General features: G+C 39.6%; 1 protein-coding gene across 4 annotated transcripts in view; it reads left to right on the forward strand.

The window, feature by feature from the left end:
- Positions 1–996: 996 nt before the first annotated feature.
- Positions 997–26,748, forward strand: part of ylpm1 (YLP motif containing 1) — a 139,963-nt gene continuing 114,211 nt past the window's right edge. For 3 of the 4 annotated variants that reach the window (XR_003718576.2, XM_051920190.1, XM_051920191.1), the window contains exons 1-5: positions 997–2,082; positions 4,161–4,367; positions 4,992–5,189; positions 8,681–9,789; positions 14,350–16,668. Coding sequence is in view for 3 of the 4 variants with exons in the window: in XM_051920190.1 (XP_051776150.1) it covers positions 1,246–2,082; positions 4,161–4,367; positions 4,992–5,189; positions 8,681–9,789; positions 14,350–16,668 (4,670 nt within the window). In the remaining variant the exon portion in view is untranslated. The remainder of the gene's footprint in view (positions 2,083–4,160; positions 4,368–4,991; positions 5,190–8,680; positions 9,790–14,349; positions 16,669–26,748) is intronic. The other variant, XM_028821188.2, reaches the window with a different exon arrangement.

Below are 26,748 nucleotides of genomic sequence, written 5' to 3' on the forward strand. Positions count from 1 at the left end.
ATCCATTCAGGGTTACGCCCATCCCAGCAAGCATCGTTGGCCAGGCAGGAACACATCCTGAACAGGACGCCAGCTCATTGCATGGTGAATACGAGCACACACATACCCTACGGTCAATATAGCAGAACAAAACCCCACTGCCAACATGACTTTGAAAAGAAACTGAAGCACGCTGAGTAAACCTGGCAGGAAAACATGCAAACTCAAGGAAGGGTACACCCGGAACCTCCTTGCTGCCAGGCAGCAGTGCAACCTTTACACCACCGTGCTCCCACAGGATTAGTACATGCTTTAATGCATTTCATCATGAAAAATGATATCAAGTATTTATCTTAGCATTGTAAATGTTCAGGGAGCAGGGATATCATAAAATTAATGTATTCTGTGTGGTGATCGCTGCTTGAGCCTCCTCTTTGTGCAGAGGAAATCAGTTTAAGAAGCACGTAGTGATTAATATGGCTCGGGGAACGCTTAACACAAAGCATTTCATGCGCTACATAATTTATGACGGGGTTTGGGAAGATCTACTAAATTAAATATTCATTTTAAGATGAAGTTTAGTGTACAATGTTCTACTTCAATGACAAACTACGAGAATAAAGTTAACATGTCGACTTTAATCTCGACATAAATGTCGAGAATAAACTCAACATGTCGACTTTAATCTCGACGTAAATGGCAAGAATAAAATGGAAATGTCGCCTTTAATCTCGACAGTTTTTTTTTCTTCACTGTGTCCGTATTTTTTTTTTTTTCACTGTGGTCCTAATACGCTTCCGTAAAGTAGACAAGTAACTGGCTGTTAGCATTAAACAACTGTGTCACCAGTGAAATGCCATTTTAAACAGTTTCCCAAAGCCACTGTTGAATCTAGTCCCAAGCGTTTCCGGGTTGCCCTGTGACGACATTTTTAGTCGACAGGAGTGACAAATCAGCAAACAGAAAGATAGGCACCGCCCCCTTCGAGATTCGAGCTCGCGCCGGGTTACCAAGCACGCGCAGCGCGATTTCGTCAATAGGGCCGACGCCATTGCTTGCTGCACTGTAATTCTTTTGAAGAAAAGAGAACATCGGATTTATTTACCTGTATTGATGTAATGGGACCTGAAGACGGGAAACTTGAAAGTAGAAAACATACGATTTAAGACACTCATTTTGGAGTTTTATTTTTGAAAGAGACTTTCCGTTCTCTTTCACTTGGCTCAGGCTATTTGTTGACACTTTTGCGGCCTGCACCCAAGAAAGATGTACCCGTCTTGGGGAAAGCATGGCGGTGGCTCTTACCATAACACGGGTCAGTATTCGAATTACCATAACAAACCACCGCCTCCTAGAGGCTCCAGCTTGTACAGCGGAAACTACGGTGGTTATGGTTCATCGGGAAGCTACTCTGCCTCTTCGGGCCCAGGGTCATCCAACTTCCAAAGCCTTAGAGAACAACACCTCCAACAAATGCAGCAACTTCAACAACTTCACCAGAAGCAATTGCAGTCGGTGCTGCACTCCAGCAGTACACCTTACAGTGGAGGCTCCTCGCACAGCAGCAGCGGGACCTGGCATGGAAGCTCTTCGAGTTCGGGTTCGACTGGTTATTCGTCGGGGCCCAACTATCAGCAACAGCATCAACACCACGGACCGCCGCCATCGTTTCCTCCCCCATCTCACGGACCACCGCCACCGTTTCACGTTCCTCCTCCAAACCAGCAACAGCACGGGCCGGGAGAGCAGCAGGCTCCCGTCCCGATACCTGGCCCTCCATCGGGGGAAAAACAGGACCATAAGCCTCCTGTTACTCCAACAGAAGACGACCAGGTCCAGCAGTCGAAACTTACCGTTCCCCAACCAGCCCTTCATCAGAGTAATCAGTCGCCAGCACCTAATGTGCCTCCTGTACACTTACTTCATTCTGAGCAGCAGCAGTATCCTCCGCCACCTACCGCACAGTCGGAATCCACAGACCGTGTTATTCCGTCACATACCCCTCCAGAGACCAATAGTCCTGCGGGTTCAACTGCCCCCGTACTTGATATCAGTGAGCCAAGACAGGAGCAGTCTCCGGATTTGTCGTCGATGTCATTACAGGTATCATGTTTCTCCTTCATTCGATAAACGATAGGGTTTTGTTATGGTAGGCAGTGATGTTTAGGGTTGCCAAGTATTTCGCCAAAAGAAGACATTACTGGTTGTAATAGATCTGAATTATTAAGGTAGAGTAAACGACCTTATACTGTATTTTACGTACCTGCTAATATCAAAGTATTAAAAGGTTTCATAGATGGTTGCGATCATGTGAAGAACATCCTTAGGAAACGAGGACACTGAAGAACAGGACTCAAAGCCGAGTATGGAGTTGTCAGTTAAACTTTTGTTTTTTGTTTACCCCAGTAAGATTTCTAGATGTGTGGTTAAAAGTATACCACAGGTAATTTTATATCTCGCCTCATAATTTTTGAGCATTATTAGAAAGGTAGTGTGTGGGGAAGTATGAATTATATTTGGCAAATAAAGGCTATGGTTTTGTTGGATAAAATTTTGAGAATTCTTAAAATCTCAAATTGAAATGGGTGCAGTAGAGGGGTTAAGTGGGAAGAGATGGAGATGTAATCCACTTAATGAATTAGCCTACCCATATGATTGTTCCTACCTTGTACCCTATGATTGGCATCCCCAGCTTCCTGTGATGCTGCTCAGGGTAAACAGGTTTAGAAGATAGAATTGAGATGTAGCAGTTGTTACCAACAGCCCCCTCCACAATTATTGGCACACCTGGAAAATATTACTAAAAAGGGTTGTAGATAATTAATATTTTGGTGAACTACCTTAATGTCAACACTGGGGAAAAAAGATAGAAATCCCACCTTTTAATAAATTTTATTCTGAGAAAAAATAAGCAATAACTAATTATTTTTAATAAAACCACATATGCCATGATTATTGGTACCCCAGGAATTCTTATGAACAAAGTATAAATGGAAAAGCAGTAATCCACGACTTCCTGATTCACTGGGGTATAAATATGAGGTGCATAGAGGCAATATTGCTTTATTCATTCATCAGCATGGGAGAGATAACACAATTCAAATGAGGGGAATTGTGTTGACCTTCATTAAATTAGGGAATGGCTATTGGAGAAATAGGTACTCACCATAAAATGCCCATGTCTACAGTTGGGGCAATAGTTAAAAGTTCAGATCAACTGGAGCTGTTACCCAATTGCCTGGAAGAGGACCCTAGTTAATTTTGCCTCCACTCAGTGAGGAGGCTGGTAGGGAAGGTTATAAAATCCCAAAGGTTCCCTATTCGAATAAATATAGAAAAAAAGTAGCATCTTGGCATCACCAAGTGTCCAAAACTACCATCAGACTCTGTGCCTTTCCTGTCACCTAACCACAAATGTAAGTGCCTGAATTTGTTAAACATGATTAGAACTTTGTTCTATGGTCAGACAAAATGAAAATTAAGTTTTTTGGCAACAAATACTTAAGGTATGTTTGGCATAAAAGTAGGATGGCTACACCGAAAAGAACCTGATCCTCGCTGTCTAGGGTGGTGGAGGTTCTGTGCCCTGGGAATATTGTTAGGGTAAATGGCTTCATGGACTCCATGAAATACCCAGAGATTTTAAACCTCTGCCATGAAACTAAAAGTGGGTCATTGGATCATCCTGCAGGACTGTGATCCAGAACATATGTCCACATTAACACAAAAATGGTTAATTCAACACAAAATCAAGCATGTCATGGCAGTCTCAGTCCCAAGACCTAAACCCCTTTTAAAACCTATGGGGTGATTTGAAGGGTGTTTATGGGGGTGTACAAGAGAGGACCTAGGGCCTTGGATGATGTGGAGAGACTCCCAGCTTTGTGTTCTACATCCTTACAAGATGTTTTAGGAGAAGACTCTGAGCTGTTGTATTGGCAAAGGGGAGTTCTACACATTATTAAATGCAGCGGTGACAATAATCGTTGCACATGTGGTGGATCAAGATAATTTACCAAAAGGTGTTTTTTATAATATAACCATTTTAACTTCTCTTTCCAAGGGGTGCCAATAATTGTGGAGGGGACTGTGTATGTGTTAAATGAGAATTAAGTTTGTTACACAATATATTTAAATGTCTACATATCCTTCATGATATTGTCATTTACTATATATTTTAGGAACAGCAGCAGTATTGGTATAAGCAACATTTACAGAGTCTTCAAAAGTTAAAACAGCAGCAGAAAAATGAAAAAGAAAATAAACAAGAACTCACTGGCCAATGCCCTGTTCCTCCTCCACCAAAGGAACCTCCTGCTGATGCAGCACCACCACCACCACCTCCCAGGGAAGAACTGCCCCCTCCACCTCCTCCAGAAGAAGTTAAGGTATTAACATGTTTTACTTTGTTTTTGTATAAATCTTTTACACGTTCAAATACATTTCCTTTATAAGTATGTGTATGAACAAATGTCCCAAGAAAAAAATAAACCCTGGTCAAGACCTTGTATAATTAATTCCTTGTGCTTTACTGGGTTGGTATATATGTGAGTAAAGCTTGTAAAGTGTTAAATGTTATTGAGTGCATGTCAGAACAATGTTATGTAAGTGAGTTTGTTGTAGGAAATTTGAACCAGTAACTTGATTTTTTTAGTGAGGTTTATTCATTTTCTAAGATTAGCTGTTAGATAAGTATCTGTAAATGATGACATTTAAATGTAACGGACAGTCTCCGACCAAAGAAGGAAACTATCGAAGAATTGCTTCCAGACACAGCCATGTGTCGCTTGCTGGACAGCTTCTTGCCCCTTCTCTAGGGTGATGGTTTTTATGTGTGAATGCTTTCAACCTGGAAAACGGATCGGTGGTTGTAATATGTATGAATCCCAGAGACTGTTCTGGGAAGGTCAGCCCTGGAATTGCTTTGGTTGGATGTATGGAAGGGTCATCTTTATGTGAAAGGTTATATCATTCTTTTATTTCTGTGCACTTATTCTTCTGTTTTCATACAGACTGATATCGTCACATCTACAGAGGACCCAGAAGAAGCAGCACGCTTGAAACAGTTGCAGGCAGCTGCAGCTCAGTGGCAGCACACTCAACATCAAAGAGCAGGTTATCAGTACCAAGCCATGATGCAGCAGCACACACATCTGCAGCAGCTCTTGCAACAATACCAGCAATTTATGCAGCAACCAGCCCATCTGCAGGTTTGTTTTCTTTTCTTTGAATGTCTGTGTACCATTTAATCATGGTCAGACAGTGCCCTTGAGTTTTGTTATTCCTTAGCTAAAGTGAACAATAATGGACTGTTTCATTTTCTCCTCACATAGACTTCATTTAACATTTGCAGTTTAGTCTGTGATAAGACTGTTAGTTCCTAGTCTGCCTGATGTAAAAATTGGCAATATCCAAATATTGCTAACTGAAGTGTAGTAAAATTACTATGTAAAAAGCACTGGTACCAGGTATACTTATGGGCCACTTTGTTTGAACCTGGTGTTTGTTAAGGACAAACCATGCCAAAACACCACTCGGGTTTAGGTAAGGAAGGCAATTATTTCCAATCATGTCTCTCCTGGTGTCTCCACTGTTACCCACATGGGCATTGGAGTTCCTCGGTGGAACTCTGCAGTCTCCCAACTGTGACCCTTTCCAAGATCCCCTCCATGCACTCCAAAATGCCTGGTATTCTGAACTGACATTTGGTGCATGAGCACATATGGCTGTCACAGTCCTCCCCTTTGCAACCTTCAGCTGCATAGAGGCAGCCCTCTTGTTCTCTGGGACAAACTCCAACATAGCATTGACCAGGCAGGGGCTCAGTAAGAAGCCCATTCCCACCTGATGCCTTTTCCCTGGGCATCTGCAGAGTAAAGGAAAGTCCTGCCTCTTTTGAGGGGTTTGATTCCAGAACCAATCCAGTGGGTGGGTGTGAGCCCAACATATCTAGTTGGTAGCATTCTGTCTCACCCACCAACTTTGACTCCTTCCTTCAAGAGCCGGTGACATTCCACAGCTTGGGCACAGTCTGAAATCACAATGTGGGACTGCCCTCCTGTGGACCCACCACCTGCAGGAGGAATAAAGGCGGGAGGTCGAAAATGGAGGCCTTGGTGGACTGGAACCCAGATACACAAACTGACTCTTGGGACATGTTTGTAATCCATATGTGAAATCTATACAAAATCACTCAATATTACTTAAACACGTTACTTTAGTCCCTGCATTTTGCCCTTCCTCCACTACTCTACTCCTCTTGTCTGCCTTTTTGGCTTTTGTGGCCAAGAGATATTAAATCAGTGCCCATTAATAGTTTATATAAATCAAGGCATGATCAGACAGTTTGCTTTTCCAAAAGGAGTTACTTTTGTAATGTACAAGAAGCATAGGTTCTCATAAAAACAAAAGATAAATAAATAAATGGTGGGTTTCATTTGTGTTTGTAGAGCAGTGTTGAAGGTTCAATAGTCAAAGAATAAAATGCAGGATTAAACTAATCAGGATTATTTCCCCTCTTTAAAGATTTAGCAAAGATACAACGCATGTAAACCTTAATGCTTATTTTTCATTACGCCTCTGTTTAAAGAACCATGTGTCAATCTAGCAGTCTCCAAAAGATATGCGTGGTTGAGGTAGCTGAGTGTGCTTTCCTCACACTGAAAATTCCATTTAAAGTGGTGATTTTAAAGACATTAAAATGATATAAGGAAAATCAGAAATATGGCAGTTATTTTCCATTATTTTTATTGAGAAAGGGAGCCAGCTTATGTTTGCTACAATATAAAATGGGCAAATCAGAAATCTTAGGTTCAAGAGTGAAACAGAACAGAATTAGGAGCAAAACAATGCTTTTACAATGCTGAAGGAGTGTTTAAAGTCAGTTGTTAAAAACCGTTTACCCAAAAGCAGATCAGTGTGGTAGGTAAACATAACTGTATTATAAATGATGATACAAACTAATAATTACAAATCATTGAACGATAATCTTGGAAGTGATGTGCAAAACACATGTATTTCTTGTTGCATAGCGTGTCTGGAGTAACACGATGTGGAAATTAGAATGAGGTAAAATAAAGGACTGTTCTTTTAGAATAGAATGTCAGTTTTTACCTTTGAATAATAATTTTTTCAGATCCGTTTGAATTTAACAGTCCTACTTAGAGCATTGTTCCTATAAGAGCAGTTGTTTTTGATTTCCAACCTGGAGGCTAACAGACTAGCTAGCTCGCTCCTGAGAACATTACTATCCTTTTATTGCAAACGAAAAAAATTCATAAACTCCTTTTTACTTAATAATAAAACCGATTCTTACTTCATAACATGCACAAATAAAATTTCAAGAAAAAAGTCTGTACATTATTTTCTGTGTAATCAAACTCAATGTCAAGTTTCATAGCCAGTTAATCTATTTTTTTATTTGCATGGATTTGCTGGCTATAATCTTGCTGTCCTCTCTGCCTATTTGATGGTTCTGTGATCTCGCCCCTTCAGACTTGCACTTTCTGACAAATGCAGACACCTGCTCCTGATCCTTTACCAACCACCACCTTATAAAAAAAACAAAGAAATCCTATTATGTTATTATCGTTTTCTTCATATTTTAGAAAAGCTGGAAGCTGAACAGTATCATCGCCAGACAGAGGAGCAGCTTCAGCGACAGACTGCTGTCACTGTCCTGCTGCACTGACAGACTGAGGAGATTGTTCCTCCCCCACACTATGCGACTTCTTCAATTCCATTGGGGGGGTTAAACATTAACACTCTACAAGATTATTGACTATTATAACCGCCTCACACTGTCCACCTTGCGTTTTGCAACTTTTATTAAACTTTAATTAATACTGTTTTTGTCAGTATGCTGCTGCTGGAGTATGTGAATTTCCCCTTGGGGATTAATAAAAGTATCTATCTATCCTATCATTTATCTAATCTATCTAATCTATCTAAGCTTTGTTAGTGCTGAATCCTTTTCATTAGCAGGAGATTTGGTCTTATAAGGGTTTTTTTTTGTTTTTTTCTTCTTCTTTCATTTTCTGCATGCTTGTACCAGCCTAATCTGAATGAAGGAAGCTTGGGAGGTTGTGCTTTAGCCTCTTTTAGTAGGTTACACTGTAAACCATTTGTTACCTAGCAATCCTGAAAAGATTGAATACAAAAAGCAGTTTTATGATACATGTTTCCATTGTGTGTGTGAGTGTTCACAGGTAGGGTTTTTAACCTTTTTATTATAAACAATCGATTCATAGAAGGCTGTAATTCATGAAATTAGATCAATGTTTGCAACACTAATTAGGAGTTATTTCCCATTCTCTACATTAGGAGGTTTACAGTTTTTGTTGTAGTTTGTACCTCACTGTATAGATGATTATACTTTATAATTTAAGCAAGACAACTTATTAAGCTGGTGGGAGCATGCTTCTTTGAAGTCTTATAACCAATGTTGTTTCAGTAAAGCAACCAACCTTTTTTAAAAAAAAAAAAAAAAAAAAAAAAATAAAAAAAAAAAAGTTAAAATCTCCTGATTTTAATCAGTGGCTGGTCAATCGGACCATCCCAAATACACTATATTCAAACCACTTCATTGTGATGTTATTATGATCGGTTTAGTCAAATGCTTGTGCCACATTAGATTTTTCTTTGTTTATAATAAATGTAATTTATCTAGGACTATATTAATATTTTTTTTTCTGATTTGTAGACAATGCCTCTGGAGATGCAGCTTAGACATTTTGAAATGCAGCAGCACCAGTTTATTCCACTTTTTCAAGAATGGGAGAGGCATTTTAAAATCTGGCAAGAACAATTTCAGGCATATCCCCACAAAGACCAGCTGAAGGAATATGAATCACAGTGGAAGCAGTGGCAGGATCAAATGCAATCAACTTATGCTCACCTGCATGAAAGGGTTATGACTCTTCGCAATATGCAACATCAGTATGCGTCAGCTCCACCTTATGGCATGGTTGGCATTCCACCTTATGGTCAATATCATCAACCACCACCTAGTGTACATGGTAGTATTCTGCCTCCTCCCCCGGTGACCTCCGTGCCTCCTCCCCCGGTGACCTCCGTGCCTCCTCCCCCGGTGACCTCCGTGCCTCCTCCCCCAGTGACCTCCGTGCCTCCTCCCCCAGTGACCTCCGTGCCCCCGTCTTCAGTGCCCTCGGTTCCCTCCGTGCCCCCACCTTTGGGTTCCCGGGTTCCCTCCGTGCCCCCGCCTCCAGTGACCTCCGTGCCCCCGCCCATGTCTGTGCCCCCTCCTCCAGTGACCTCTGTGCCCCCTCCTCCAGTGACCTCTGTGCCCCCTCCTCCAGTGACCTCTGTGCCCCCTCCTCCGGTGACCTCCGTGCCCCCGCCCATGTCTGTGCCCCCGCCTCCGGTGACCTCAGTGCCCCCGCCCATGTCTGTGCCCCCGCCTCCGGTGACCTCCGTGCCCCCACCCATGTCTGTGCCCCCGCCTCCGGTGACCTCCGTGCCCCCGCCCATGTCTGTTCCCCCACCTCCGATGACCTCCGTGCCCCCACCCATGTCTGTGCCCCCGCCCCCAGTTCCACTTCCTAACTGTCCACCTCCGTCTCAGCCTGCACAAACATCTCCTCAAGTTTCATCATCTTTAAGTAAAGTTTTCTCAGAGACCCCAAATTCTGCAGTAATTCAGCCTCCATCATCATTGGCTTCTGGACAGCCTGGGTTTCTCACTACATCTTTACCATCTGCTTTTACTTCATCAAGTCCAAGTGTAAAGCCGTTTGATCTGTTATCACCACCTAGTCAGGGATCTCCAGCAGAAAGTCAGAGAAATTCCAGGTAAGATTATCACTTTTTTTGATGTGTTCAGATAGATAGACACCATCATTGACAAGTGAAACAACAATCTGAAAGTAGTTTGTTTGAAGGCTTATTGTCTGTCTCACAGATCTTTATTTCCATTCATAACTATACTCTTAGTTTGAAGATAATTGAATTTAAAGAATGCTGGTCATCATGCTCCTCTTTTTTCAGTGCGAGAGCAGCAGTTATTAGTTGTCAGTGGCATGACAGTTTGTATTCATTCATATGTACATGTAATGGGACGGGTATCCCCTGAAGTACTATCAATCATTTTATGAAAATTAGGGTATATAAAGAATGTCATTTAATACCCTTTCTCATCTTACAAACCACAACGAAGCTGAATTTTTGTGGTTATGGAGACTGAGTCTGGGCTGATTTTGGAAATACATGCCACAGGAACTGATATTGGATCACTTTTACAGTCATTTTAAGTACACCTTTCTGCAGCCTGCTGACCAGGGTGGAGCTGGATACTGGTGTCATGCAATCAAGAATGAAATACCAACTACAGTGGTGCTTGAAAGTTAGTGAACCCTTCATAATTTTACATATTCCTGTATAAATATGACCTAAATCATCATTAGATTTTCACACAAGTTGTAAAAGTAATAATAATAATAATTCTTTGCATTTATATTGCACTTTTCTCACTACTCAAAGCATACATATAGAAACCAACTAAACAAAGGAGACAAAAATGTCATACTTAGTAATTTATTTATTGAGGAAAATCATTCAATATTACTGTGAGTGGCAGAAGTATGTGAACTTAGTAACATAATACTGGGTGATATTCCTCAATAATAAATGATCAAGTGTGATATTTTTTAATCATTTGTTTAGATGGGTTTTCCTTATCTACCTTTAGGACTTGTGTGAAAATCTAATGATGATTTAAGTCTTTATGCAGGAATGTAGAAAATTCCAAAGGGTTCACTAACTTTCAAGCACCACGGTACATGTTAGGTATTTAATGTTGTGTTCTGTGCAGCTTAGCGGTTATATTCAGTGGTCACCAATTTATTTTGTGTGCAATACCATTTGAATTTTGACAGCTACCATCATACTTCATTTTTCTTTCAGTTAATACGTCCTGACAGCTGAGCTGGTGATGATGCTTTGTCTTTCTGGCAATGTATTGTGTTGAATCCTGGCAGAGGACTGAGATTTTAATTCTGTCTTTAGATTGCTTCCAATTAATACAATGTACCATATATCAAAATAATTATTCTGGGCACCATAAGTCTATGTGGTATCTACTTACAAGAATACAAATGTTTTTATTTTAAACTATTTTAATTACTGAATGATAAATTTGATGAAATGTTATATTTCATTTCATTCTACACTCTGCAATTGCAAAGTATCTGACCTAGATAGAATTGGCTCTTAGGTGGGATGTTTACACATAGCTGTTTTGTCAGGAGTAAACCTGATTTATTCAGTAAACACTCAAGCAAGCTGCATTAAAAAAAAACATTGATTCAATTGAAAAGTACACGACTGTCAGCCCTCAATTTCAGTCCCCAGCCTACAGTTATGAAATTGTTCTATGTTTGCTGCTCTGTAGTGACCCGATACATTCATATACACTCTATGAAATGTTTTTTCCTTTTCTAACATATTTGGACGTAAAGATTTGATTTTCCATTAAAAAGTATCTTTAGATAAAGGTGACGTAATTGGAAAAACAACAATGACAATCTGACTTTGCAATAATTTATTCAATGAAAAATACCAACTGGGAGAACCATTTTCTCAGTCCTCCATGCAGAATTCTTTCAGCTGTGAGATGTTTGAAAAGTACCTTGATTTCATAGCCTGCTTCAAATCCCGCTATAGCATATTAATGGGATTCTACGGAGGCTCTGAACTGCACAGTAAAAAAAATTTGGGATAACCCATATCTCATACATGTGTGAAACTATCTCGTAATGCAAGAAAATATCTTGTACGTATAAGATGTTTTCACTTGCGTACAAGATACTTTCACGTACATATGAGATAAAGTTAGATTAAAAATGTACAAAAGTGTGCTTGGGGCTTCCTTATTACGACTTTACTAGGCTTCAGTTTGACATCACTTCCATCTCTTACAGCATGGTGATTTAAAAAAAAACAAAAAAAAAAAAACAGATGAGTGGGCTTTTTTTTGTTAAAGAAGTGTGTGATGGTTGAAGATCAGTCTAACTGCAGCCTGCAATACCTATAACATCAGGTAAGGTAATGCCCACAACCATGCTTTACGGTTGCTGTCAGCATCCTCTGGTCAAGTTACATCTTTTGTTTTGTCAAAAATGTCTTCTTGTACTATGGCCAAATAACTTTATATTTGCCTAGTCTGTTCAGAGCACAGAAGTTCTGGTCTTTGCCTGGATATTCATGGGCAAACTTTAGTCTTTCCCTGATGTTCTTTTTGGATAGAAAGTTTCCCCCTGGCATACCTGCCATTTAGATCCAGTTTGTACAGTCTGTTTATAATGGTAGACTCGTGCACGTCTAACCGGGAGGAGGCCCGGGGAAGACCCAGGACACACTGGAGGGACTATGTCTCTCGGCTGGACTGGGAATGCCTCGGGATTCCCCCGGAAGAGCTAGAAGAAGTGGCCGGGGAGAGGGAAGTCTGGGTATCTCTGCTCAAGCTGCTGCCCCCGTGACCCGATCTCGGATAAGCGGAAGAGGATGGCTGGATGGATGGACTCGTGCACTTTCATACCGCCATTGGTAACTGATAACTTTTTTGGTCCCATGATGTAATTCTGGTGTTCTCAGAGATTTCTTTCAGGCTGAGCTTGTCTGTATTGCCTGGCCTGGATAAGATGGCAGTTGTCTGAAATCTTCTCCACTCTGTAAACAATGTTCCAGACAGTGGAATGATAGATTTCCCATTGTTGGGAGATCTTTTAAAATCTTTGGACAGACTCCTATGCTTCTAAAACCTTCTTTGAGATGGTCTCTTAGAGCTGTTTCGATCTAGATATAGTAATAACACACTTCCAACAACTAAGAGCAAACAAAATCAAATCTTTGTTTTAAATACCTGATCTGGTGCACCTGATTCTAATTTTAAAAAATTTGAGGTGGTGTAAATTTTTTCCACATACGAATTTGCATCTATGTTGGTTTAAATTATACAGTGACACTTTATATTCCAATGTGGTATGATGTTTGTTATATCTATTGGTACTGTTTAAATGAAGATCAAATCTTGATATGTCCACGTGTTAAAAATGACAAAAATAATGTATGACTCCATTTTCAAAGCTGCTCGTTTGCACCGTTGTGTGATAGACAGAGATGTTTCAATGTGTTCACATTAGCAAGGCACATATACTCACCAGCCTCTGAACATTCAAACTCTCCACTAGCAAAAGCTCCTCTGTGTTTCAAGATCATTGATCCTGTTTTGTTGCTAATTGTTATATTTGTGAACCATTTATGTCTTTTTATATCTTAACTTTTTTTAGGGTGACTATGTTTTTCACAATCCAATGCATGACTGGTATAACAAGGCTGGGGGTGCTTATAAAGATGGATACTATCTGTTCAGTTTCTTTTTTTAATTCATATTTGCTAATTCTGCATACCCATATCCTTTTCCATTGTTAATACTGCTCACATTAATGTCATTTTCACAGAAGTAGAAGGAGGCCCTATGCAGCAATGTATGTCATAAGTATGTGTTATAAGTGCATCACATAGTGTGAATGCACATCAGTCTAACGGAGACAAAAAGGAAACCAGACAGCTTGTGGACCACAAGCCATTATTTTAAATAGAATTAGTATGTCTGTTGATTCTAGCATAATGAAGCCTTTGTTCTAGCTATTCCTTCCCCTATCACCACTCAAACCATGCCAATGTCACTCAAGCTCATAGTCCAAGGGGTATGTGAAACTGCTTACTAGTCACCCTACGTTTAGTTCATTCATTTTCTTTTTTGAGCTATATCCAACAGCTTTAAAATAGTTTGAACATGTTTTATGAAAAAGTGGCATTGAATGCTTTATTTCTTGAACATTGACGCACTTTCTTCACAAATTCTCTACCACTTAGTGTTTAAACCAACACTTGCTAGTGTTCGTTTGGCTCCTTCTATCCTGCTTTATTTTCTGTTTTTATAATGTGAGTTGGCAATTTGCCAGATGAACACTGGGAGAGAAAGAGATTACAAATAGTGACATATAGTGTGCTTGTAGAGAAATTGGCTTGTGTGTATTGCATTAAATTAAAAAAAAAAAAAAAAGTTGTTTTAGTAAGATTTTTCATGGCTCAGAAATGTCCCTTAGGGAATATATTGTCCCCTTTTAGCCTAAAATAAATATTTTTTTGACTCCTCATTAATTTGAGTTTGCAAATAATTGCAAATATTTCTGTGCAGAATTATGGTGTTATGTGTAACAAAGCTTTAAATTCAGAATAATTTTAGATCACTTGAAGTATCTTTTTTGTTCTGCTTGGGTTATCATGTACCTTTGTTTTTGTTCACTTAATATTGAAATGAACAGTAATTAATGTTCTTTTCTTGTATAGGCTTAACACTACTTCAGAAATGACTGCTCCTGGATTTCAAACCCCAGTACCTAAGCCAGATTTACCCTCAGGTCATTGCTCACAGTCTAAATATGATCAGCAATCTGATGAAAAGCAAGGAAGATTTAATCAGTTATCCAGATTTGAGCATCAGCATAGATTTGGTCCACCTCCTACTGTTGAACCATTACCAGTGTCTGTATTACAACAGCCACCAAAATTTGACTCGCCTGTAAAAACTGAACAGCCTCCAAAAGAATCTGATGCTCCAACTCGGCACCCACCAAGGATTAATGTCCCTTCAAAAACAGAATCGCCAGTACAACCAGATACATCTAAAAGTGTCTCCCAACCATCATCAAAATTGAATGAATTTGCAAAAATGGAGACACTTAAAGCTCAAGCCCAGCAGACAAAAGAATTTAATGCACTATCAAAGGGTGATCAAAATAACAAATTTGAGGAATCTACAGCACATGTGCCTCGTCAGTCAGACAAACTTAATTCAACTCAGCCAATTCCAAAAGATGCTATGTCACAAGACCAAAATTTAAAAACCTGTAAACCATCATCTAGTGTTCCAATTATATCATCATCTGGTAATTTAACCACAGACTATGATTTTGATGCAGATGGTGACTTTTTTCTTCCAAATGATCCTATTCCTCAGACCTCGGTATCAGTAGGAGAGCAAAAGCAATCAGACTCAAAAGAGAATTCATTAAAAGTAAATCTTGAAGAGGTTGCCAAACCAGCTTCCACATTACCAATTAATGATGATAAGAATGTTTTTGCCAGCAATAGAAATGTTACAAAACCACAAGAAGTACAAAAGGATGAAGCTAAACCATTTGAAAAAGACACGAAGAAAAACTCTGATACTGTTGCAAAACCAGACACTCCTAAAGGCACTCCTAAGTTATGTAATTTGGAAACCCAGAAAGCCATTTCAACTCCAAAGACAGAAGGTTTTAGTCAGGGGCCTGTGCCTATAAGAGGTCCACCAGGAAAGACACTTCATTCTAATATTGCTTCTAAGCCTATTTCAGCTAAACAAGATTCATTTACTTTGGATTATCGAGGAATGCATGGTGAAGATAAAAAAGAAAATAGTCAAAATCAAGGTATCAACTCATGGAAGAATTCTCAAATGGAAAAACAAAATCTAACTGAGCGAAAGCCACTGCTTTTTCATGAAGAAACGTGGCATGGAGAGGAGGAACAGGGACATTTTAGAGAGCCCTATTTTCAAAATCGAGGCAGAGGAAGACCTGCAATGGACAGAGAACAAGTCGAGGACATGAGCAGGCAAAGAGGATGGGAAGAGCCTGGGAGCGATTATTGGCCAGATAGAGAGCCCTTTCAGAGAGAAAACCGACCTCCATTTAGACGGCCTCCACTTTTGGCCCATGAGCCAATGGAGAGAGATCCAAGGCATAATTTTCCTTTACCTCATGATCCATTGGATCGAGATCGCAGGCATCCTCCTCCTTTACCTTATGAATACATGGAAAGAGAGCCCAGACACCCTCCCCTCCTACCTCACGATACTGTGGAAAGAGATACTAGACGACCCCCTGTGTTTCCACAGCAAGTGATGGATAGAGAGCCCAGGCATCCTCCTCCTTTGCCACATGAGTTAATAGAAAGAGACCCCAGAGGTCATGCTCCACATGAAGTCATAGGCCGAGAAATGAGACGACCACCAATTCCTTTCGATATGGAACGAGATAGAAGACGTGGGGAATATTTTCCAGAGTATGAGCATGAATTTGATGTGGAACAAAATAGATTTGTTGCACCTTACACTGATTATAATGAGAATTATAATCAAGATCAGGGTTACTACATGCAGAGAGAAGATTGGGAAGTAGAGGATCGCAGAAGAAATTGTCCACAGTACCCACCTCAGTTACCACCTGACCGTTTCTGTGAAGATCGCTGGATAGAGAAGAGAGATCATTCCTATTTATATGAAAGAGATTTTCAGGACAGAGGTAGTTATGGAGATGAGGAATATGCAGAACAGGCACTCTTCCGACAGGAAGAAAGAGATTACATGCCAGACAGACCAGAGTGGAGCAGAGAACCATTACACGAAAGGCGATACATGCCTGATCTCGGTAACCGGAGACCACAATTTGAAGATCGATTGGAGGTTCCTTCAGCGTTGCCACCTTCTACTATTCCTCCTCCGCACCATGATGCCCCAGAGGTTATGGTAGATGATTCATCAGGAGCAGCAAAAGGAGTTCTAGCACTTTCACAAAGACAACATGAAATCATTCTTAAAGCTGCTCAGGAACTTAAAATGTTAAGGTAATTTTCCATCTTTAAATACTACATGAACATTTTGCTTCAACTTGTTTGAATCTGGTAGCAAATTTAAATTAGTTTGAACTGTGAAATATCTGATGAAGTTGCAGAATCTCACTTTTGGTTTAAATAATACATGCAGAATTAATGTAATTATGCTATAAGATTGGACAAGGTATTGCTTTAGAATTCTTTTTTTTAATTGTCAAAAAGTTGGTGTAATTGTTCATGTTATTAGAATAACAGATGGAAGTTTTTTTTTTTTTTTTGTGAATCCATTGTATCTGTTCTGTTCCCATCTATGCATTATCTTGAGTAATGTATATTTAATGAAAAAAAAGATATTCTAAAGTTCAATTCCAGGATCAAGAAAGCCTACGTCATCACTATTATACATATGAATGAGAGAGGGAGAGTATGGCTTGCCTGTTTGTCACGCAAAATCACACGCACCCTGTCCTTTGAATCTAGGTCTTGGTCTGAATCGACAGCTCATGCAGTTACACATGCAACAAGGCCTGGTTTTGTGATTGTGGGATGAATGGACTAAAATTAGGCTTCGGGTACCTTTCGTGGCTGGCACAGCTACATACCCAGGTGTGCTACCCCACACATCCCTGACATAACTGACCAAACACACCACTACTCTGACATAAGCATAATCCCTCAATTGCATGTGCAGCCATAGTGGACACGGTTTTAGACCTCAGTGCTACATACACACCTCCACTCGGCACAACAGGCAATGTCACCAGTATGCACTGTCCTACATGGTTGACATTTCAAGTATGGGTGAGCGATCATGTTACAGGTCAGCCATGAAACCACGTTCGCCAACAGGAGACCCTCACAGTAATCTCAATAGACTGACTGGAATTGCCTGCTCCATTGTGCATTTAGGCCACATACTGGATGGCATAAGAAGCACACTGACAGGTGCTGATGATGAACTGTGTTATACAAGCAGGCTGATCAAGTTCATCGCTTATGTGAGACCACAACAGAACAGAATAAACCTTGATTTTTATCTGTAGCTCATGGAGGTGCTGTTATTTAGAATATGATAGAAACAGACCAACAGTGTCTGTGTAACAAAATGTTATTCATTTCGGCTGTTAGTTGGCCTTACCTTCCCATGTTCATGCTTAACATTATTTAGGTCTATCCATCCATCCATTTTCCAACCCGCTGAGTCCGAACACAGGGTCACGGGGGTCTGCTGGAGCCAATCCCAGCCAACACAGGGCACAAGACGGGAACTAATTCCGGGCAGGGTGCCAACCCCACCGCAGGGCACACACAACACACCCACACCACCAAGCACACACTAGGGGCCAATTTAGAATCGCCAATCACCTAACCTGCATGTCCTTTGGACTGTGGGAGGAAACCGGAGCGCCCGGAGGAAACCCACACAGACACGGGGAGAACATGCAAACTCCATGCAGGGAGGACCTGGGAAGCGAACCCAGGTCCCCAGATCTCCCAACTGCGAGGCAGCAGTGCTACCCACTGCGCCACCGTGCCGCCCCATTATTTAGGTCTATTACGTGCTTATTTCCAAACGTACATTTATATTTGTGTTTATATTGTTTGCACGTGTATACATTTGTATTAGTTTATATATGTATATAATGTGTGAAAAAAATGTTATTTCCATGCTGAAAAGGAAAGAAGAGCAAAGACACAAGGTTTAAGATGTTATAGCCTTTATACAATACAATACAATACAATACAGTTTATTTTTGTATAGCCCAAAATCACACAGGAAGTGCTGCAATGGGCTTTAACAGGCCATGCCTCTTGACAGCCCCCCAGCCTTGACTCTCTAAGAATTAGACAAGGAAAAACTCCCGAAAAAAAATGGAAGAAACCTTGGGAAAGGCAGTTCAAAGAGAGACCCCTTTCCAGGTAGGTTGGGCGTGCAGTGGGTGTCAAAAGAAGGGGGTCAATACAATACAATACACAGAACAGAACAAATCCTCAATAAAATATTAAAAATTTTTTAGAAGTATGGAGCAGAATTTAACAGTAGATGATATCACATAATAAGATTTAGATAATTTTAGACTCCTGGACACCTCATCCATCAAGCTGCCTCCCCCGTTTGGCCATTCCACGGCTGAAACAGTGTTGGGCCAGCCAGTCCGATGAAAGGACCCCTCTTTCTCACGATTCCTGCAATCCTCCATCAGGGATGACTTTACCTTATGCACGCAAAACAACTTGGAAGGTGGGCTGTGGCACCAAGTGCCACATTTGAGTACCGAGAAGAGAAACAGAATAGGTGAGGGTTAGTATCCAATTCTAACTATTATGTTACTTATGTTTTAGTTTTAATGACTAACAACAGAGATGCAGTATGTACAGTTAATCAGCAGCTCTAGTCAGGATATGCTAAACTGAAGTAGTGAGTCTTCAGCCGGGATTTAAAAGCTGAGACCGAAGGGGCATCTCTTATAGTAGCAGGCAGACCATTCCACAGTTTAGGGGCCCTGTAACTAAAAGCTCGACCTTCCATTGTTATTTTATTAATCCTTGGAACCATAAGCAGACCAGCATCTTGAGATCTTAATGTGCGCTCTGGTTTGTAAGTCATGATAAGTTCAGACAAGTAAGCTGGACCACGGCCATTTAATGCTTTATATGTTAAAAGAAGGATTTTGAAATCTTCCCTAAACTTAGCCGGGAGCCAGTGTAAGGATTTAAGAACTGGAGTTATGTGTTCGTATTTTCTTGTTCTTGTAATAATTCTCGCAGCCGCATTTTGGATTAACTGGAGTCTGTATAAAGAACAATTTGAACATCCAGTGAACACTGCATTGCAGTAGTCAATCCTACTAGAGATAAATGCATGAATTAATTTCTCAGAATCCTGTTTATTTAGAAAGCGCCTTAATTTCCTAACATTTTTAAGATGGAAGAAACATGTTTTGGACAACTTTGTAATATGCTCTTTAAATGACATGCTAGAATCAAAGATAACTCCTAGATTGCGGGCTGATTCAGTAAAATTAATTGGGATTCCAACTGAGTTAAATGATGACAAAATATTGTTATGATCAGCGTCATTCCCTCCAACAGTTAACATCTCTGTTTTATCTGTATTTAAAGACAAGTAGTTCTCATTCATCCACTCCTTTAATCGCTAACACAACTAATTAAAGACAACATCGGAGAAACTTCATCTGATTTAAATGAAAGGTACAACTGGGTGTCATCTGCATACGAGTGAAAATTAACATTGTTTCCTAATGATAGATCCCAGTGGAAGCATGTAAAGTGAAAACCGTAAAGGTCCCAGTACTGAGCCCTGCGGGACACCATATTGAACGTCTGTGTATAATGATGGAGTACTGTCAGCACATTTCTGTACATACTGGAATCGATTTGATAAATAAGAACTAAACAAAGCGAGCACGGTGCCTGTAAGCCCCACATTATTTTCTAGCCTGTGTAGTAAAATAGAATGGTCAATGGTGTCAAATGCTGCACTTAAGTCCAACAACATAATTACAGTGGAGTTTCCTTCATCGGAGGATATCAGAATGTCATTTACAACCCGCGTTAGTGCCGTTTCTGTACTATGACCAGTGCGAAAGCCAGACTGGAATTTCTCAAATAAATTGTAATGTGTAAGGTGTGACTGAAGCTGACTGGCGACTACTTTTTCTAGTATTTTAGAGAGAAACGGTAGATTTGAAATAGGCCTAGAATTATGTAGTATGTGTGGGTCTAGGTCTGACTTTTTAAGTAATGGTTTAATGACTGACACTTTTAGTGTATCAGGTACTGTGCCATGCAATAATGAACTACTGATAATGTTTAGAAAAGGCGCTGCAAGAACATTAATTGCACTTTTTACTAGTTTTGTTGGCACTGGATCTAGGGAACAAGTAGTGGGCTTCATTTTAGAAATTAAATTTAAGACTTCCTGCTCGGTTACAGGATTAAAATTACTAAAGTGCTGAATGCAATGTGAGATAGGGTCTGCTAAGCCAGTATTTGGTTTGTAGTGTGATGCAGAGATCTGGAATCTTATATTTTTAATTTTCTCATTGAAGAAGTTCATAAAGTCTGTACTGCTAATATCTGTTGGTATTTTGCACTGTTGATCTGAATTTCCATTTGTTAATTTAGCCACTGTTCTAAACAGTACCCGAGGATTTTTATTATTGTTATCTATTAATGTAGAATAGTATTCTGAGCGAGCTTTAAAGAGGGCTTTTTTATATTTATTAACACTCTCTGTCCATGCAGTTTGAAAAACATGTAGCTTTGTTGTTCTCCATCTGCGCTCCAGTTTTTGACACTCTAATTTAAGAGCTTGAGTGTTTTCATTAAACCAGGGAGAGCTTCTATGTGCTTTGATCACTTTTGTTTTAAGGGGAGCCACTGTGTCCAGAGCATCTCTCAAGGTCACATTATAATGTGATGTTAGCTGATCTAAATTGTTTTCCACGTTTACATTTGATGTTAACTGATCTGAATGGTTTTCCACAGTTACACTCGACTTACTCAAAGTATCTAAGTTTTGAAGCAGAATTATAATCTAGATGTTGCACTGTCCTTGTTTTAATCTGGGAGTGTGTTGACAAGGGCAGGACTAAATCAAATGTAATTAAGTAGTGATCTGAAATAACTTCATTTAATGGAGTGATATTTAAATTTTGAATTTCAACTTTGTAAGTTATAATTAAATCTAATGTGTGGTTATGATTATGAGTTGGACCTTTGACAATCTGACAAAATCCTACTGAATTTAACAAATAAGTAAAACATTTGCTAAAAGTGTCAGTTTCCACATCAATGTGTACATTAAAATCCCCCATCAGTACTACATGATCATAATTTATAGCCAAATCAGATAGAAGGTTGCTAAATTCAGTCATGAACAATGAATACGGCCCTGGTGGTCTGTCGACTAGCACTATAATTGTGTTGGAATCTGTTTTATTATTTAAAATGAACGCCTCAAAGGATGTAAAGTTGCCTAAATTTTTAGAAGTGATTTGCATTTTATTACAATGAATTATTCCAAGGCCTCCTCCTTGACTAAAATCGCTAGACTTATGAAGGAACGAGTAGCCATCTGGTGACACCTCAGCTAGGGGAACAGTGTCACATTTACTAAGCCAGGTTTCAGTGAGAAGACACAGATCAGATTTTGTACTTGATATAATATCATTTACCAAAACAGCTTTAGTGCCAAGAGAGAGAATGTTCAATAAGCAGCATTTAAAACTGCATGGTTCTTTCTGAACTGCTGATATATTTTTTGTTTTAATTTGAAGTAAATTTCTATTACAGATGCCCCTGGTGGAGGGTCTGGTTTTATCCCTTGGTCTAATTATACACCTTATTTTTTGGTTATCAATTAATTTAAGGTTTGTATCAGGACTAAATTTACTGGATGCCCCATGACAAGGATTATGGGTAAGAGCTTCAGGAAAGTAACAGGTGGGATAAACAACAGCCTGTGATTTAAGATCACATGACTGCAGCCTGGATGGTGCTCTAATCAGTCAAACAGGCAGTTTTGCTGCCATATTTTGGGATAATACATAAGATCCCCTCCAGTTAGGATGAAGACCATCTCTTCTGAAAAATCCAGGCCTTTCCCAAAAATCATCCCAATTGTTCACAAACGCTATGCTTTTGTTTGCACACCAGGTTTCTAGCCAGCAGTGAAGGGAATGCAATCTGCTATAAATCACATCCCCTCTATGTAATCTTGGTAAGGGGCCAGATACAACTAAATTCTGACATTTTCTTTTGGCTTTGATGCATAGAGAGATGAAGTTCCTCTTTTAATACCTCAGATTGCTGTGAATAAATATCATTAGTGCCGACATGCAGCAATAAGGTAGATACTTCATCGTCGATGACACGGTCCAATGCGGCCTCTATGCCAGAAATCTTGGCCCCTGCGAGGCACTTAACATTAACTGCTGGTTTAACACAGTTTGGAGTTCTAACATTCCGCACTATGGAATCGCCAATTATGAGCACTTTCTTATTCTCAGTTTCCACAGGCGCGCTGCGGAGTGCTGAGAATCAGTTCTGGGTCCGAATTGGTGACCTGGGTGCCAGGGGACTACATTTTGGAAACTTAGATCCCCGTCTTACTGTTACCCACTTGCCCTGTGGCTGAATTGGTGCTGCTGACTTCGGCCGTGCACTGACTACAGTGGGACCTGGAGAGACTGAAGCAGAATCAGAAGTAGCTGAATTGTCTAAACAAACCGAGTCGATCCAATTTTCGGTTTGCCTAATTGCTATCATATTCCTAACGTGGTCCTCCAATTTGCGTATTTTCCCGACCAACTCTAAATTAACTAAACACTTTTGGCAGGTGAAGCTGTCTACAATGTCGGCCGGAAAACCTGAACTGTACATGCTGCAGGACACACAACATATAAATGTGCCCTCAACGGGCAGAGAGCAAATAGAACTTATGTTTAGTATTGATGTCATCTTCTCCATTTTCTGTAGTTACTTAAGTGCTTTCTGCTTCAGAGACCGTCGGCTTTAAGTTTCCACCACCCGCTGAGCGATCGACTTTAGTTTCTCACTGCCGGTTATTTCTACTGGTCAGCTGCCGGCTTTACTTCAGATGAACTTGCTCGGGTGTTTGTGAAGGGCTACGTGCCTGTGGGAGACGCCGCTGCTCGGTGCTTCCGCTCACTGCTATGCTCAGTGCTTCCACTCGTGCTTCCACCTGAGAGAGAGAGAGAGAGAAAATCAGTGGGTATCAGGCATGCCAGTGAACAGGAAAGAGCAGGTAAAATATTGGAGGGAAAGGAGGAAACCATGCCAGGGCAGATGAAAGGAGAAAATGAGAGTATGTGATGAAAAGCTGCCATTAAAGAGGATGAAAACAGAGATTAAAGAATTAGTTCGTCATTAAAACCTTGAGAAATATGAGTAATTCCAGGCTGAGAATGAGCTCAAGTGTTCTGTTTTTCTTTGAAAAGTGTCTTTGAAACCCTGTGAACTAACAAACGGAGAAATCGGTGTGGATATGAGACTTTGATTTTTAAAGCTTGAAAGTGCTTCTAGAAAGGGTCTTCTGGTTGTCTCTGTGTTTCACCTATGTAGATGGTTAGACACTTTCTACAATAAATGCTGTAAATAAAATTTTAGACTGGCAAGTGGATTGTTGTTTGTTTGGTAAATTTAATGTTAAAGGAACTTGGCATAAGGGTATTGTTGGTGATATATTTGAGCTGTAACAGGAGCCGCTGTGTCACTTGCAAGGTTTCTGGTGAGGAATGTGACTCTCCTTTGTGAAGTGAGCTTTAAATGAGAATTTTGCTTAGTTTAGTTGGTCAACAAAAGGAGATAACGGGAGGTTTAGAAAGAAAAGAGATCTTTGGAAAGATCAGTTAGAAAATTAGGAACATCTGTTTGACTTGTTGGGGAGAGAAACAGTGTTAAGGTGGAATGGAAGGAGCAGCAGGATGAAGATTTCATTTTTGGGGCTCCTATTAGAATGGATATTACGAAATCTGCTCCTGGCTGGAGCAGATCTCATCCATACATCCACAGAAAGTTCCTTTTAAACACAATTTAAAACTTGAAATATCAAAATAAGAGTCCATTTAACGTAAGACTGCAAATGCAATGAACTTCACTCATTTGATTCCAATCATCTCTTCCTGGAAATTAAAAGAATGCAAAGGTGTCTCCATCAGTGCTGTCGAGCTTTGTGAGCAATCTACTGGAGAGGGAACTTGACCAGGCAGTAAACTCCATATAGAGTACATTGTGGAGCATACCAGGTTTCTGCTAGCATGAGAAATAGTGTGAGACTTGCAACTTTGTGTTCCGGCCTAGAGCTGCCTGCAGTTGATCCCACACTGTGGAAGTACCAGATGTATGGAAGTGTGTTTTCTCTGTATTTGAACTAGCAACAGAAAATGAAGTCACTGCCTAACTTGCCACAATATATATTATTCATCTTAATAAAAGCACAAGTGTCTGTGTGTCTTATGGGTTTGTCTGTGCTATCCCAGCAGGAAAGCATTGCTGACATTGAAATGGTTATTTAAAATGTTGTTTTTAAAACTATTGTAATAATAAAGGGAAAATCAGGAATATATTTATTTTCAATCGTCTTTTATGTGGAATGAAACTAGTTTTTTGCTTGCTGTAGTAATGCTCTAATCACCTGCTGAATTTAATCAATGGCTTTCAAACCGGATGACTCCATTGTTGCTCAGTAAATCGGTTGTTCTGAAAAGATTTTTTTTTTTTTTCAGCATCTGTTTTTCTAAGCTTTACTGTAATGTAGTTGTTCTAATATGTACAAAGAAGGATAATTAATCAGGACAGCATTCATATAAGTCTATATCAGGTAGTTTGTTATACCTCATTATCTGCTTTTGAAAACCTTATTATATAGTTTTCTGCTGCACAATGTATGTGCTATACATTTTTTTAACTGTATTTTGTTGTACGCTAGTTTTTCTAATTTGGGCTCAAAGGATTCAGTTTCATATTTTCTAATTATTTATGAATTTTGACATGCTTTTTCAGGTGTCACATTGTTGTGGATGAGGTGGCCTTAAAATTATGTCACAATGTTCCAGGAAATTTTCCAAAAACAATATTGGAATGATGGGATGATGATATGAAATAAATTTAAAATTACCTCTGAAATTTTTATTCTATGCATCCATTTTTAAACACTCTTATTCTGAACAGGGTTTTGGGGAGGTTGTAGTCTATCCCAGCAAGCATTGGGCACTAGGGAGGAAGAATGCCTGGACATGGTGCTAAGTTAAATTCTATTTTTTGTAGAGTTTTAACTAAAAGTGATTTAATTTAATTACCTATTTTTTCATTACTGTAAAAGTAATCAGTAGACTCCCAAAAATTACCTTTCATATACTCACATTGAATATGAACAGTCAAATGAGAAGCAATATGCCTGTCAATGAAGCCAGTAACTTTAACTTTAGATCTATAAATGAAAGTGTTGTGGAAACAAATGCCTTATCAATTACGAATTCTGAAAACGACAAGCATGTTCTTTGTTTGATCAAACAAAGCAGAGAATATCCAGCTGAAACATGATAGGTTCAGGTTCTTTGACAAGAAAGCCAATATATCCTCTAATGCTGACTTCAGTACTGACCTCTGGCACATTACTGTCTTTCTTTCTGCGTTAAATACCCTCTCGGAAGGTGCCATGATAGCAGAGACAAATATTTTTTTTTGTTAACAGGCTGAGTAATTAACACTTGTCACTTCACTTGACTTTAATGTGATTATTCTTTTTCTGTTCAAAAATGTAACCAATTTTACGTCTTAGTCTTGATTAAACTTCTTAGCAAACTTTTTAATTAACTACAATTGCTGTTTCTCTTTCGCAATGGAAAAAGGATACAGAAATATGTAGCCCCAATGTTAACTTTATTTCAATAGTTCACTTTCTGAACCAATGTGATCTATGCAGTGTGCACGGTACAGTAAGTTATGCTATGCACTAGTTCAAAACAACAGTAAGTAGTGCATTGAACATATAAAAAATAAGTAAGATGACACTGGTTTATATAGTCTGTATTATGAAAAAAACAATATTCTTGACCAGCATAGAAGATTTGTGGAAGTCAGTTGTATTGATATTTTAGGTAACAAAAATAGTACATGTCCAGGAAGATGACAATGACATCTGTTCACCCTCAGTATCACATTTACCAAACTGAGAATGAAAAGAAGGGGGCGGGGGGTGATGTTGGCATCATATCTGTAGGGTGTGTTTATTTTGGGAGAGAGTGATAGAAAAGGGAAAGATTGTAGTAAAGGATATGCTGAGTAGTTCCTGCATCATCTGCTTCTTCTGCCTCTTTATAGTTGTAGTGCAAGAGAGGCTAGAAATTGAATTCAAGAGTCAAATTGCAGCAGGAGCGTTAGTAGTAGGTGGATTCACTGCATGAAAGAACGATAAGACGCTGGTTTGTTCAGCTGTTCGTAACTTTCTTTCGTGCAGCTTCTTATAGCACTCTATAGGAAATGCAACATTGGTCCTTATAGTGAAAAAGATACTTTGAAACTACAAAAGCCATTTTAGAATTT

The sequence above is a fragment of the Erpetoichthys calabaricus genome, chromosome 16 (assembly GCF_900747795.2).
Source record: "Erpetoichthys calabaricus chromosome 16, fErpCal1.3, whole genome shotgun sequence".
Lineage (NCBI taxonomy): Eukaryota > Metazoa > Chordata > Cladistia > Polypteriformes > Polypteridae > Erpetoichthys > Erpetoichthys calabaricus.